Here is a 12,375-nt window from a genome sequence, read left to right on the forward strand (position 1 = left end):
TTCCGGCTACTTGTAAGGCTGAGGCGGAAGGATTGCCGGAGCCCAGCAGGTCGAGGCTGCAGTGGCCGGGAGCGACCACTGCACTCCAATCTCGGTGACAGAGTGAGACTCCAACTAAAAAATAATAATTATTATTATTATTATTATTGATCTCTTTGAAATCACATTTTTCCCTTCATTTCCAGCTATAAAGTCCTAATAATAATTAATAAAAATGTGATTTCAAAGAGATCAGAACCAAACTTAAGAATTCCTTTGCTGACATGCTTGGGAGTTTGGGACTTGTTCTGCAGTTAATGAGGACTTACATTATCCCCCTTCCTTTCCATTTTCACCAACACAGCTGTAATTCCATTTTGCAGACAACATTAGGTTGAGCAGAGCAGTTCTTTTTTTTTTTTTTTTGAGTCAGAGTCTCACTCTGTCACCCAGGCTGGAGTGCAGTGGACACTCGCAGCCACTGCAGCTTCGATCTGCTGGACTCAGGGGATCCTTCCACTTCAGCCTTCCACATAACTGGAACTACATACACACACTACCACACCCAGCTAATTTTTTTGATTTATCATAGAGATGAGGCCTCACCAAGTTGCCCAGGCTGGTCTCAAACCTGTGGGTTCAGGCAATCCTCTCACCTTGGCCTCCCAAAGTGCTGGGATTATAGGCACAAGCCACCACGCCTGGCCTAGGGGGGAGCATGCAGTTCTTAAAGATAACTGAGGTCTCCTGCTCAATTAACAGGGAGCATAGCATTAACCAGTAATGGGCCAAGAGGTAAAGCTTTAGAAATGGGTGGGATTGAGGGAATGCAGCCAATTCAGTTCGGGTCCCCTCCCACTGTGGGAACTTTTCTGTCCCCTCAGTAGATCCTGCTTGAAAATAAATAAATAAATAAATAATGAAATAAAAAATACACAGGAGAATGCAACTTCCAGCTGAAGCCAGACTTACTCTCTGTCCAAGCCATACTAAGTATTTTGTCTGTTAAATTTTAGCTTTACATTTAAAATTTTTTTTTAACTTCAGAATTGTGGGGTGCAAAGGGGGGTTTACAATGCAAGTAGGTTGCATGCAGGTGAAGTGTGGGCTTCTAGCTGGCCCTCTCTCCTCCTGATAGTGGGCCAGGGGCCCAGTATGTTGCCACGCACCCTCTTCCTCCTCCCTCCCTCCCCTAGCGGTGTACAGCATCTGCCAATGCCTCCCTTTTACTAGTGTAACCAGTGATTAGGGCCTGCTTATGAGTAAGAACATATGGTATTTAGTTCTGTTCCTGTGATGGCTCACTTAGTAGGATGGTCCCCATCTGCATCCAAAGATGCTGCAAAGGCCATGATTGTGTTCTTCTGTATGACTGCATAATATTCCATTGTGTATATGTATCACATTTTCTTTATCCAGTCCACTTTTGATGGGCATCTGGGTTGGTTCCATATTTTTGCTATTGTGAATAGTGCTGCAATAAACATGTGTGTACAGGAGTCTTTTTTGTAGAGCAATTTATGTTCTTCTGGGTATATTCCCAGGAGAGAGATTTCTGGAAGCTCAAGTTTTAGTTGAGAACTCACCACACTGCTTTCCACAGCGGTTGAACTAGTTTACACCAAGAGTGTAGAAGCGTCCCCTTTTCCCCAGCAGCCATGCCAGCACCTGTTGTTTTTTGTTCTTATTAATGATACCCATCCTTACCGGTGTTAGGTGGTATCTCATTGTAGTTTTGATGTACATTTTTCTGGTCTGTGAATCTTCTCATATGTTTGTTGACTGCTTTTGTGTCATCCTTTGAAAAGTATCTGTTCATGTCCTTTGCCCACTTTTTAACAGCGTTGTTTTTTCCTTTCAATGTGTTTGACTTCCTGGTAGATCCTGGATATGAAGCCTTTGTCAGATGCATAGTTTGCAAATATTTTTTCCCATCCCATGGGTTGTCACTTTACACTCTTGATGGTTTCTTTTACTGTGCAAGGACTTTTCAGTTTACTAAGGTCCAACCTGTCTATCAGCTTTTGTTGCAATTGCTTTTGAAGTCTTGGCTATGAATTCATTGCCTATTCCAATGTCCAGGAGGGTGTTCCCTATGTTTTCTTCTAACATTCTTATAGTTTGAGGTTTTACATTTAAGTTCTTGATCCATTTCAAGTTAATTTTTATATCTGTTGATAGGTAGGGGTCCAGTTTCACTTTCTGCATGTGGCTAGCCAGTTTTCCCAGCATCATTTGCTAAAGATGGTTTCATTACCCTCAATGTTTGTTATTGATGGCTTTGTTTGAGATGAGTTGGTTGAGGAACTGTGTTTTTTTCAGATTCTCTGTCCTGTTCCATTGGTCTCTGTGCCTATTTCTGTCCCAATACCATGCCGTCTTGGTTACTGTAACCTTGTAATAAATGTTGAGATCAAGGTTGTAATAAAGTTTAAAGTATGGAAGTGTGATGGCTCCAGCTTTGTTCTTCCTGTTGAGTATTGCTTTAGCTATTCATGCTCTTTTTTGCTTCCATATGAATTTCTGCATTGTCTTTTCTAAGTCTGTGAAAAATAATATTGGTAATTTGATAGGGATTGCATTGAATTTGTAGATTGCCTTGGATAGGATGGATATCTTAACAATATTGATCCTTCTAATCTATTTGTTTGTATCATCTTTGATATTTTTGAGAGTTTTGTAGTTCTCCTTGTAAAAGTCTTTCACTTCTTTAGTTAGGTAGATGCCAAGGTATTTCTCTTTTGTGTGGCTGTTATGAATGGAATTGTGTTTTTTATTTGGTTCTCAGCCTGCCTGCTACCGGTATATAGAAATGGAAATATCTTCTGCGTATTGATATTGTATTCCAAGACTTTACCAAAGTCATTTATTAGTGTGAAGAGGTTTTTGACAGACTCTCTAGGGTTTTCTAGGTAGAGAATCACACTATCCACAAAGAGGGGTAATTTAAGTTCTTCTTTTCCTGTTTGAATACTCCTGATTTTCTTCTGCCTGATTACTCTGACCGGGACTTCCAGTACTATGTTGAATATGAGGGGTGAGAGTGGGCATCCTTGTCTTGTTCCAGTTCTTAGGGGGAATGTTTCCAGCTTCGGCCCATTAAGCATCATGTGGTCTGCAGGTTTGTGATAGATGCCTCTTGTTTTGTCATTGTTTTGAGGAATGTTCCTTTGATGCCTAAGTATTTGAGTGTTTTTATCAAGAAGGGATGCTGGATTTTGTTGAATGTTTTTTTTCTGCATGTGATATAATCATGTGATTCTTGATTTTACATCTGTTAATGTACTTAATTATGTATATAGACTTGTGAATGTTGAACCAGTCCTGCATCCCAGGAATGAAGCCTGCCTGGTCATGATGGATGATCCTTGAAATATGTTGTTAGATATGATTTGCAAGAATCTTGTTGAGAATTTTTGCATCTGTGTTCATCAGGGAAATTGAACTATAATTCTTTTTCCTCGTTGAGACTTTGCCAGTTTTAGGTATCAGGATGATATTACCTTCATAGAATGAGTAGGAGGAATTTCTTCCTTCTCAATTGCCTGGAATACTTTCAATAATTTTGATATCAGCTCTTCCTTGTATGTCCTATAGAATTCAGCTGAAAAACCATTTGGCTCAGGGTTGGGTTTTTTTGTTTGTTTTGTTTTGTTTTTGGCAGGGAGGTTTCTTATAACTGATTCAGTTTCCTGGATTGTTATTGGTCTGTCTAGGGTTTTAATGTCTTCCTGTTTCAACCTTGGGAGGTTGTATGATGCCAGGAATTCCTCCATTTCCTCTAGATTTTCTAGCTTATTTGCATATAGATATTCATAGTAATCTCTGATAATCTTTTAATTTCTTCAGGGTCAGTGGTGACGTCACCTTTTTCATTTCTTATTGTGTTTATCTGGACTTCCTTTCTCTTTTTTTTTTCTTTCAGTAATCTGGCCAGAGGTCTGTCAATCTTATTTATTCTTTCAAAGAACCAGTTTTTTGCCTTTTTGATTCTTTCCACAATATTTTATCTTCTGTTTCTTGAAATTGTGACTTTATCTTTGTAATCTGGATTTTTCTATTGTGTTTAGGATTAAATTGTTCTTGCCTTCCAGTTCCCTTAGGTGTCTTGTTAGGCTGTGTACTTATGAATCCTCTATTTTCTTGATATGTGCATGCAGTATTATAAACTTCTTGCTCAACACCAATTTCATGGTATCCTAGAAGTTTTGATATGTTGTCTTTGTTTTCATTTGTTTCCAGGAATTGTTTTATTTCTATATTGATTTCTGTGTAGACCTAAAAGTTACTCAGAAGCATGTTGTTTAGTTTCCATGTATTTTTGTATTTGGGGGGATTCTTGTTGGTGATGGTATTTATCTTTATTTCACTGTGATCTGAGAAGAGGTTTAGTATTATTTCAAACTTTTGAAATTTGTCATGCTTGATTTATGCCTGAGACTGTGATCAGTCTTGGAGTACATTCCATGTACTGATGAGTAGTCTGTATATTCTGTGGTGTTGGGTGGAGTGTTCTGTAGATATCTATTAGGTTCAATTAATTGAGTGTCAAGTTAAAGTTCCAGATCTCCTTATTGGTTTTTTCCCTCGATAATTTGTCTAGAGCTGTTAACAGGGTATTAGTCTGTGACTATGATTGTGTAGATGTCTATGACTGCTCTTAGTTTATGTAGCAATTGTTTTAATTAGGTAGCAATTATAAATCCTGATGCTCCTGTGTTAGGTACATATTTGAGGGGGGGACCCAAAAAAGCAGAATTTATTTATAAAAAATTGCATACTTATTCATATGTGTTTAAACTTCAGTCATCTTCAGAGTACTCTCTATTTGATGCAATACACTGATCAAGACACTGTTTCTACTGCTCAATACAGTTTTTGAACTTGACCATTTTGATGCCTTTTAGTGCTTCTCTTGTTTGTTTCACCTCTTCTACATCAGCAAAATGTTTCCCTTTGAGGACTTTTTTTTATCCAAGGAAACAAAAAAATGTTACTTGGAGTGAGATCAGATAAATAAGGAGGGTGGGGCATAGGAGTCATGCCACTTGGGGTCCAAAAGTGCTGAACACTCAGTGTGGTATGAGCAGGTGCTCTTGTAAATTACTCATCATGAAGTGAGCAAATGTGTTGAAAGAATCTTCAAAAAATATTTCACTGAAGCAGAACACAGCATCTCACAGCAATTCTAGCTGGTACACTGATGCCTGTGGGTTCCTAGAATATTTACCTTGTGGGGGAAGCCTGTGCCTTGAGAGACCTACCCTCCAAAAGATAATTCCATTGGGGGGGTCCCCCTTCCTATATTTAAGATGGATATTTCTTGCTGGTGGATTGAGCCCTTTATCATTATGTAGTGTCCTTTTAACTTTTTTTTGGTTTGAAGTCTGTTTTGTCTGATATAAGAATAGCTACTTCTGTTCTTTTTTGTTGTTCATTTGCCTAGAAGATCTTTCTCCAGCCTCTTACTTTGAGGCTTTGGGTGTCCTTTGCAGTGAGATGAGTTCCCTGGAGGCAGCAGAATGTTGAATCATTTTCTTTATCCAGTTTGCTATTCTGTGCCTTTTTAATGGCACATTTGGTCCATTTACTTTCAAAATTATTATTGATATGTGAGAGTTTATCCCTCGTAGTGCTCTTTTTAAAAAAAAAAAAAAGCAAAACAATCTTATTTATTTTTTATTTATTTTTAGCTTTTGTGGTTGATCTGTATGATGTTAACTTTGTGCTTGCCTATGCTTTTGTGATGGAACCATTCTTTCATTTCTGTGCTCAAAACTTTCTTAAGCATCTCCTGAAGGACTTGTGTGGAGGTGGTGTATTCTATTAGGGATTGAATGTCTGGGAAAGATTTTAATTCTACATCACTGATGAAGCTTCACTTGGAAAAATAGGAAATTCTTGGCTGGAATTGCTCATCTTTAAGAACATTACCATGGAACTCCCGTCCCTTCTGGCTTATAGGGTTTCTGCTGAGAAGTCTGCTGCCATTCTGATGAGTCTTCCCCAGTAGGTGGTCTCTCCCTTCTCTCTAGCTGTCTTTAGGATTTTTTCTTTCAAGCTTGCCTTTGGGATATGGGTTACTGGGTGTCTTGGTGATGGTCTTCTTATGTAATACCTGGTGGGGTTCTCTGAATCTTTTACATTTGGGTGATTGCCTCTCTAGTGAAACAGAGAACATTTTCTTGGATGATCTCTTGGAAGGTTTGTTCCTGAATGTTCTCAGTATCCCCTTCTGTTTGGGGGATGCCAATAAATTATAGATTTGGTCTCCTTACATAATCCCACAACTCTCAACGGCTTTGCTCACTTTTCCTTCTTGCCTTGTTTTTGCCAGACTGGGTTAGTTCAGTGTTTTTGATCTTCACGCTCTGAGATTCTTTCCTCTGCCTGGTCAATTCTGCTACCTAGGCCTGTCATTGTGCTTTGAAATTCCAGGAAGGAATTCATGTCCAAGATTTCAGACTAGACCTCTCTTATAATGGTCAGTCCAGCTTTTATGTCCTGCACTGCTTTTGTTGCCTGGGTGACCTTTGCTTCCGACCTCTCATTGTCTTTCTTAGCCATTTTTGCCATCCATTGTCTGAGTTATGTGTCTGTCATCAAGGATGGGTCATTCTGGATGGATTCCATTGTTTGAGGACTGGGAGGTACTTTTGTAGGTGACGCCTCCTTAAGGCTTTGAGGATTGCTGGTGTTTTTTCACTGGTTCCTCCTCAACTCTTCTCTTTTTATTATTATCATTTAGTTTTGATGTTTTGTATTTAGATATAGTCTAGTTCCCCTAGGGCTTTTTCTACCATTCAAAATAGCTCACACAGCAGGAAAGAGAGGGGGCAACTACTCCAGTACTGCCACTCTTTCTAGGTGGTACTCAGAACTCCAAGTGACTTTCTTCTGCAAAGCTTTCCCATGGACAGACTGCGCAGACTGCTTTCCCACCCCAGTTGCAAGCTCTTTGTGAGGATTAGAGGGATGGGCCCCCCTGGTCATTCAGCAGCTCAGGACTCAAAGAGACTTTCCATTGCAAAGTTTTCCAGTAGCCAGGCTGACCATACTGTTGTTCAACTCCTCTGTTACAGGGGATAAGGGAGGATGGGCCCCTTAGCCACTTAGGTGGCACTGCAGGAGAGGCAATGCCTTCCACAGCCCAGAAGCACTCCTCCCTAGAAACACAGTTGCCAGTGCCTTTTATGACTCTCTCTCCCCGGTCAAAGGCCACATTCAAAACAAAAGCAGCAAGTCCCTGCCACGGTGGAACCTTAAGAGCAAGTGACTCCAAATCCATCCAATTTGCTGCAAAGTCCATATATTTGTCTTTCTTTACAGCTGCATAATATTCCATTGTGTATATGTACCACATTTTTTTAAATCTAGTCCAGCTTCAGTGGGCAACACTGTTGGTTCCATGTCATACTCAGTGATTTATCACGAAAATAAAGAACTGAGTCCCATATGTTCTCATTCATAAGGTGACCTTGAACAATTATAATGCAGTAAAGAAAGCAGTTGGCAGTAGTGGAAAACTGTCAGGGAAGCGGGGGTGGGACTGGCAGTTGGAGAAAACTGCTAGGGGAGGGAGGGGCATACCTCATCAACAAGGGTACCTGCGTGATCATTGTCTGTATACCTAACCCTGAATTGTACCCTACATCTTTATAATAAATAAATAAATTTTTTTAAAAAGAGCAAGTGAGACTGACACATGGTCCTTCCTGGTCTGGGGACTGGCTGCCAGACACTGGCGGTAAATACTAAGTAAGTTCACCCAGCAGGTGAACTTTGCAACCAAGCACTACTGGTGGGGAACACACTCTCAGAGGTTGACTGGTAGGCATTTCAGGCTCTGGTGGGTTCCCAGCTCCACATGGGCTCTGGCGGCATGTCTTGTGCCCTAACCAGGCCTCCTCCTGTGTGGGACTGAAGACCCTCAAGCAGCTGGGGGGAGGGGAACTGTTGTAGACTGTGTCGGGAGCATTCACCCCCTCTCACATACAAAGGAGGACTGCAAATCCTATGCGAGCCTGGTGGTGAGGCTGGGGCCTCCCAGCTCCAAAGCTGGCTACCCATTCTCTCTCTTCCTTGATCCCCATGTGTTCCAAGAGTCCTATGCAGAATATAGGTTGCATTCTCCATCTAAGCCTACTGAAGCTGCTTAGGGTTACCAGTGGCTGGGACTGTCTTCCTTATTCTGTTTTGTGAGAAAGGTGCTGGTTGGCTACTCTCAGGTGGCCATCTTGGATCTCCTGACATTTTAAATTTTTAATGGTTACATTGCTGTTTGGTGTCTTACTTTCAGAGAGGGAAAGTAATCAATGTCAACCAACTCCTTCAGAGGCATTCAGAGCAACAGCCTACTTAATAGGCCTCATATCATGTTTGTTACTTCGCAGAATTTAATGCAATACAGGGAAAATACCTTGAATGAACCTTGGGAGACCTGAGGTCTTGTCCTAGCTTCACCACTCTGGGCAAATCATTTGATCTATCTAGCTCTCAGATTCCTCGTAGTCAAAATGAGAAAGTGAGAGACACTGACCAGGTGATCATAAAGTTCTGAAACTCTAGAGAAATGAGAACATGCAGTTTTTAAGTATGGAAGGGGTTCAGCCACCTAATCAATCATATAGAACTGGTAGAAGTCACTAGAATGTAAGATCCACTAGGGTGAAACTGTTTCTCTTATGTTCTCTGCAGTATGCCAAGCAACCAGAGCAATGCCTGTCTTGTAGTTAATGCCCAAAAAGTATTTGTTGGTCATTGAGTAATAGTTCACTTTGTCATTTTAAAAAAAAATCTGTAAATAGAAAGTAGAAGTTAGGTGACTTATTACCCAAGAAACATAATTTATTTTCTACAGACTAGTCCAATCTGTGATTTCCTCATGCCTAGGAATTCATGAACTTTCTATTAATGAGGAAATCCCAGGCTCTTTAGCACTTAACTCACCAACTCCAGTATTTAGGAATTTTGTAACAGCAGGGCTTCCTCATGCCTAGGAATTCATGAACTTTCTATTGATGAGGAAATCCCAGGCTCTTTAGCACTTAACTCATCAACTCCAGTATTTAGGAATTTTGTTAACAGCAGGACTTCATGAAAGTCAAGCCAGCCGTAGGTCTATAGGAAAATAATCATTCAGCTTCTCCATTTTCTTTTGTTTGATTTTTTCATGAGAATCTGTGTTGCAAGAAACTCCTGTGTTTCCTTAGCGACAGAGGAGGAAGAGGGCTGATAATAGAAATTGATAACAATGGCAAATGTGATAAACTTTTTTGGTTTCTCTTCTCTGACAGGAGGTCAGTCCTCTCAGCAGCCATCAAACTACGGAATGCAGCAACAGTAAATCAAAGACTGAGTCGGGGGTTTCAAGAGTTAAATCTTTTCTTCCTGTTCCTAGAAGTAAAGTCTCCCAGTGTTCCCAGAACACCAAAAGAAGCAGCAGCAGCAGTAATACAAGGCAAATAGAAATAAACAACAACTCAAAAGAAGAGAATTGGAACTTACACAAAAATGAACAAGTAGAAAAACCTAATAAATAGGCCTGCCTACAATATTCTCACTATTAACTTCTGTATATTTCATACAGAAACCAAGGACAACAAGATATAAATACCTTTAAATAAAATGTTTTCACTGTAATATAAATTATGAGTGCGGGACCACTATTCAATTTTTTGTAAAGAATGTATTTATAACCAACATTTTTTTGCTTTTTTTTTTTTTTTAATCTGTAGTGTTGAACTTCAATACCAAGAAGTTATGCCAACTTTTCAAGTAGTTTTGTAATAGATAAATTGAAATAGTTTTAATCAAGATGTTCAGGGGTATTAAAAACAATCGTCTGTGTACTGTATATCTATATATATGTACATATGTATGTATATTTAAGGAAGTCCACAAACCATATTGCATATCACATGTTACAAAATGTGTACAACATTGGCTTAGATAACATATACCATTTTAAATGAAGATCATAATTTTATGTTTACTTGATGGGGAATGACTAGAATAGGGCAATAACAAATCATTTCTAAACAGTTATTTTCCATTAAAAGCCATATTAAGTATTTTGCCTGTTAAATTCTAGTTTTATGTTTTAAATCTTTTAGTGGTTACATTGCCATTTGGTTGCATCATGTATATATTTATGCTTATGAGTTTGCATTATGACTCCTGTAAAATATGAAATTATAATGCAATAAAAGTGTTATCTTTCTTACAAAAGTTTTGTACCTAAGTGAATATTTTAAAAAAACCTGCATAAATGCTTCAATAAATTAATTCAGAGCTAACTCCCTCTTCAATATTATTTCTAGTAGTACAACTGCAAATAAAATTGATAACATTATTTTCTAGAAATGTTTCTTCTAAAATTATTGATGAAATTACTTATACAACTCACAGTTAAGATGCTTTGACACCAAATAAAATACTGATTTAGTGAAATTATTCTGCTGTATTTTTTATCCATTGCTCTTTATAGTGTATCTGTGCAACAAATAATTTGAGTTTACCTTAGCAATGCTCAAACTTGTCCTTTGTGTCAGTATTTCACTAACTGTTCACAGAATGACTTACCCTTATTTCAAAGTATTAGATACCTGATTTAAATACTTCAGTGGAGCACTGGCAATCAGGTGCTCACTGAATACCTTCCGTTTTTTACATAAATACCAAAAAGTATGATTTTATACCAAGAATCTTTTAATTGTCTAAAACTATTGAAAGCTCTTTTTTTTGGCCAGAATGGTTGTTTACACTGAAGTATACATACCTGCATTGATATTGTGTTAAACTCTACAAAAATGTCTGCAGATATCTTTAAAACAATGTGTAGTAAAGACTATGTCACCTAGGGTATGGTAGAGGAAGACCTTATCGTGGAGGAAGAGCTGGACTCCAACTCATATCAGCATTCTTCCTGGGCTTCATATCTGTTTCATCTCTGCAAGGTTCCTAGGGCTGTACAGTGAGATGGGAGGACTAGATCAAGGGTGGAAGATACATAGGAGAGAAGAGCTATGGGAAATAGGCTTGGACACAATAACTCTTTTAAGCCAGACTCCGATTCTGGTTGCCCTGGTATTAGTTGACACTGGAGTGTTTTCACAAAAAGACACTAATCTTGGGAATAAAACTGAATGCTCTCAGAATCATAGACCAACATACCCAGATTCAAGTGGCACTAGTGTGTTTTTCTACTGCTTACACACACCCAGATTTTACCAATTTGATTTGTTAGTGCTAACGGCATTGCATTTTAATTTAGCAGCTTTTCTGAAGACAAAGACCCCATTAGTGCAGTCAAGGACCAGGGTGAGAAACACACCAAATTGAGAATACATTATTAAGATGACTGTAGTAACTGATGCATGCAGCTTCATCAGTAACATTCAACATGTGCATTTTTAATAATTGGATAGCAGACTGCAAGATGTCTAAAGAGAACATTTAGAGTAGAAGCTTTCAAAACACAAGTAGAGGCCTACTAATGGGTTATTATATCAATTTAATGAGTCACAATATGCATTTTTAAGGAATGGAATAGAAAATGTCAGAGTCATCACAGTCAAAAAAGAACTGTTTGTGAAGGGTTTGTTTCCATCATGTGATATAAAGTATAATAACACTGTAGGGTCATGGCTAAAATCTTTGTATGTCAATAGCATATAATGGAACCTGATGGTGGTACTGGAGCTGCATTGGGAGTCCTGCAGTCTTTGGTGGTAAACAGCCTGGGGGACGAATTAAGCACTGTCATTTATTAGCAGTGTGACATGAGACAAGTTATTTAATCTCTAAGCTTTCTCAGTAACAAAATAAGAATCACAACAACACTATAGGTTGTCCATGAACGTTAAATGAGATAACGTGTTCCTAGTTGCCCCACTCATTCATAAAAATAAGCAATGAATCAATATGTTAGAACTTTTTGTGACATTCCATATAATGCAAATATTAATAGATCTGGAGGGAGAGATAGACAGTAATACAATAATAATATTCAATATCTCACTTTCAATAATGGACAGATCATCCAGGAAAAAAAAATAAGAAAATATTAGAATTAAACTACACTTTAGACCAAATGGACTTTGATATGTACAGAACATTTCATCCAAGAGTAGGAAAATAGATAGTCCTCTCAAGCATACATGGAATATTCTTCAGACTGGGTCATTATTAAGCCACATGACAAGACTTAAATTTAAGAAGACGGGAAAAACATCAGATATCTTTTCTGACCGATATGGTACAAAACTAGAAATTAAGAACAAGAGTAATTTTGGAAAATTTAGAATTACACTGAAATTAAGCCACATGCTCCTGAACAATAAATAGATCAATTAAGAAATTAAAAAGCAAATTTTAAAATATCCTGTGACAGAC

The 12,375-nt window shown here is 38.4% G+C and overlaps 1 protein-coding gene across 1 annotated transcript in view; it reads left to right on the forward strand.

Annotated features, from left to right (window-relative positions):
• The window catches only part of CTTNBP2 (cortactin binding protein 2), a 168,846-nt gene extending 158,415 nt beyond the window's left edge, over positions 1 to 10,431 (forward strand). The window contains exon 22 of the mRNA XM_021714285.1: positions 9,276 to 10,431. Within this exon, the coding sequence (XP_021569960.1) occupies positions 9,276 to 9,521 (246 nt within the window). The 3' untranslated portion in view covers positions 9,522 to 10,431. The remainder of the gene's footprint in view (positions 1 to 9,275) is intronic.
• The last annotated feature ends 1,944 nt before the right edge of the window (positions 10,432 to 12,375 follow it).

The sequence above is a fragment of the Carlito syrichta genome, unplaced genomic scaffold (assembly GCF_000164805.1).
Source record: "Carlito syrichta isolate Samal-C Ts95f unplaced genomic scaffold, Tarsius_syrichta-2.0.1 Scaffold305571, whole genome shotgun sequence".
Lineage (NCBI taxonomy): Eukaryota > Metazoa > Chordata > Mammalia > Primates > Tarsiidae > Carlito > Carlito syrichta.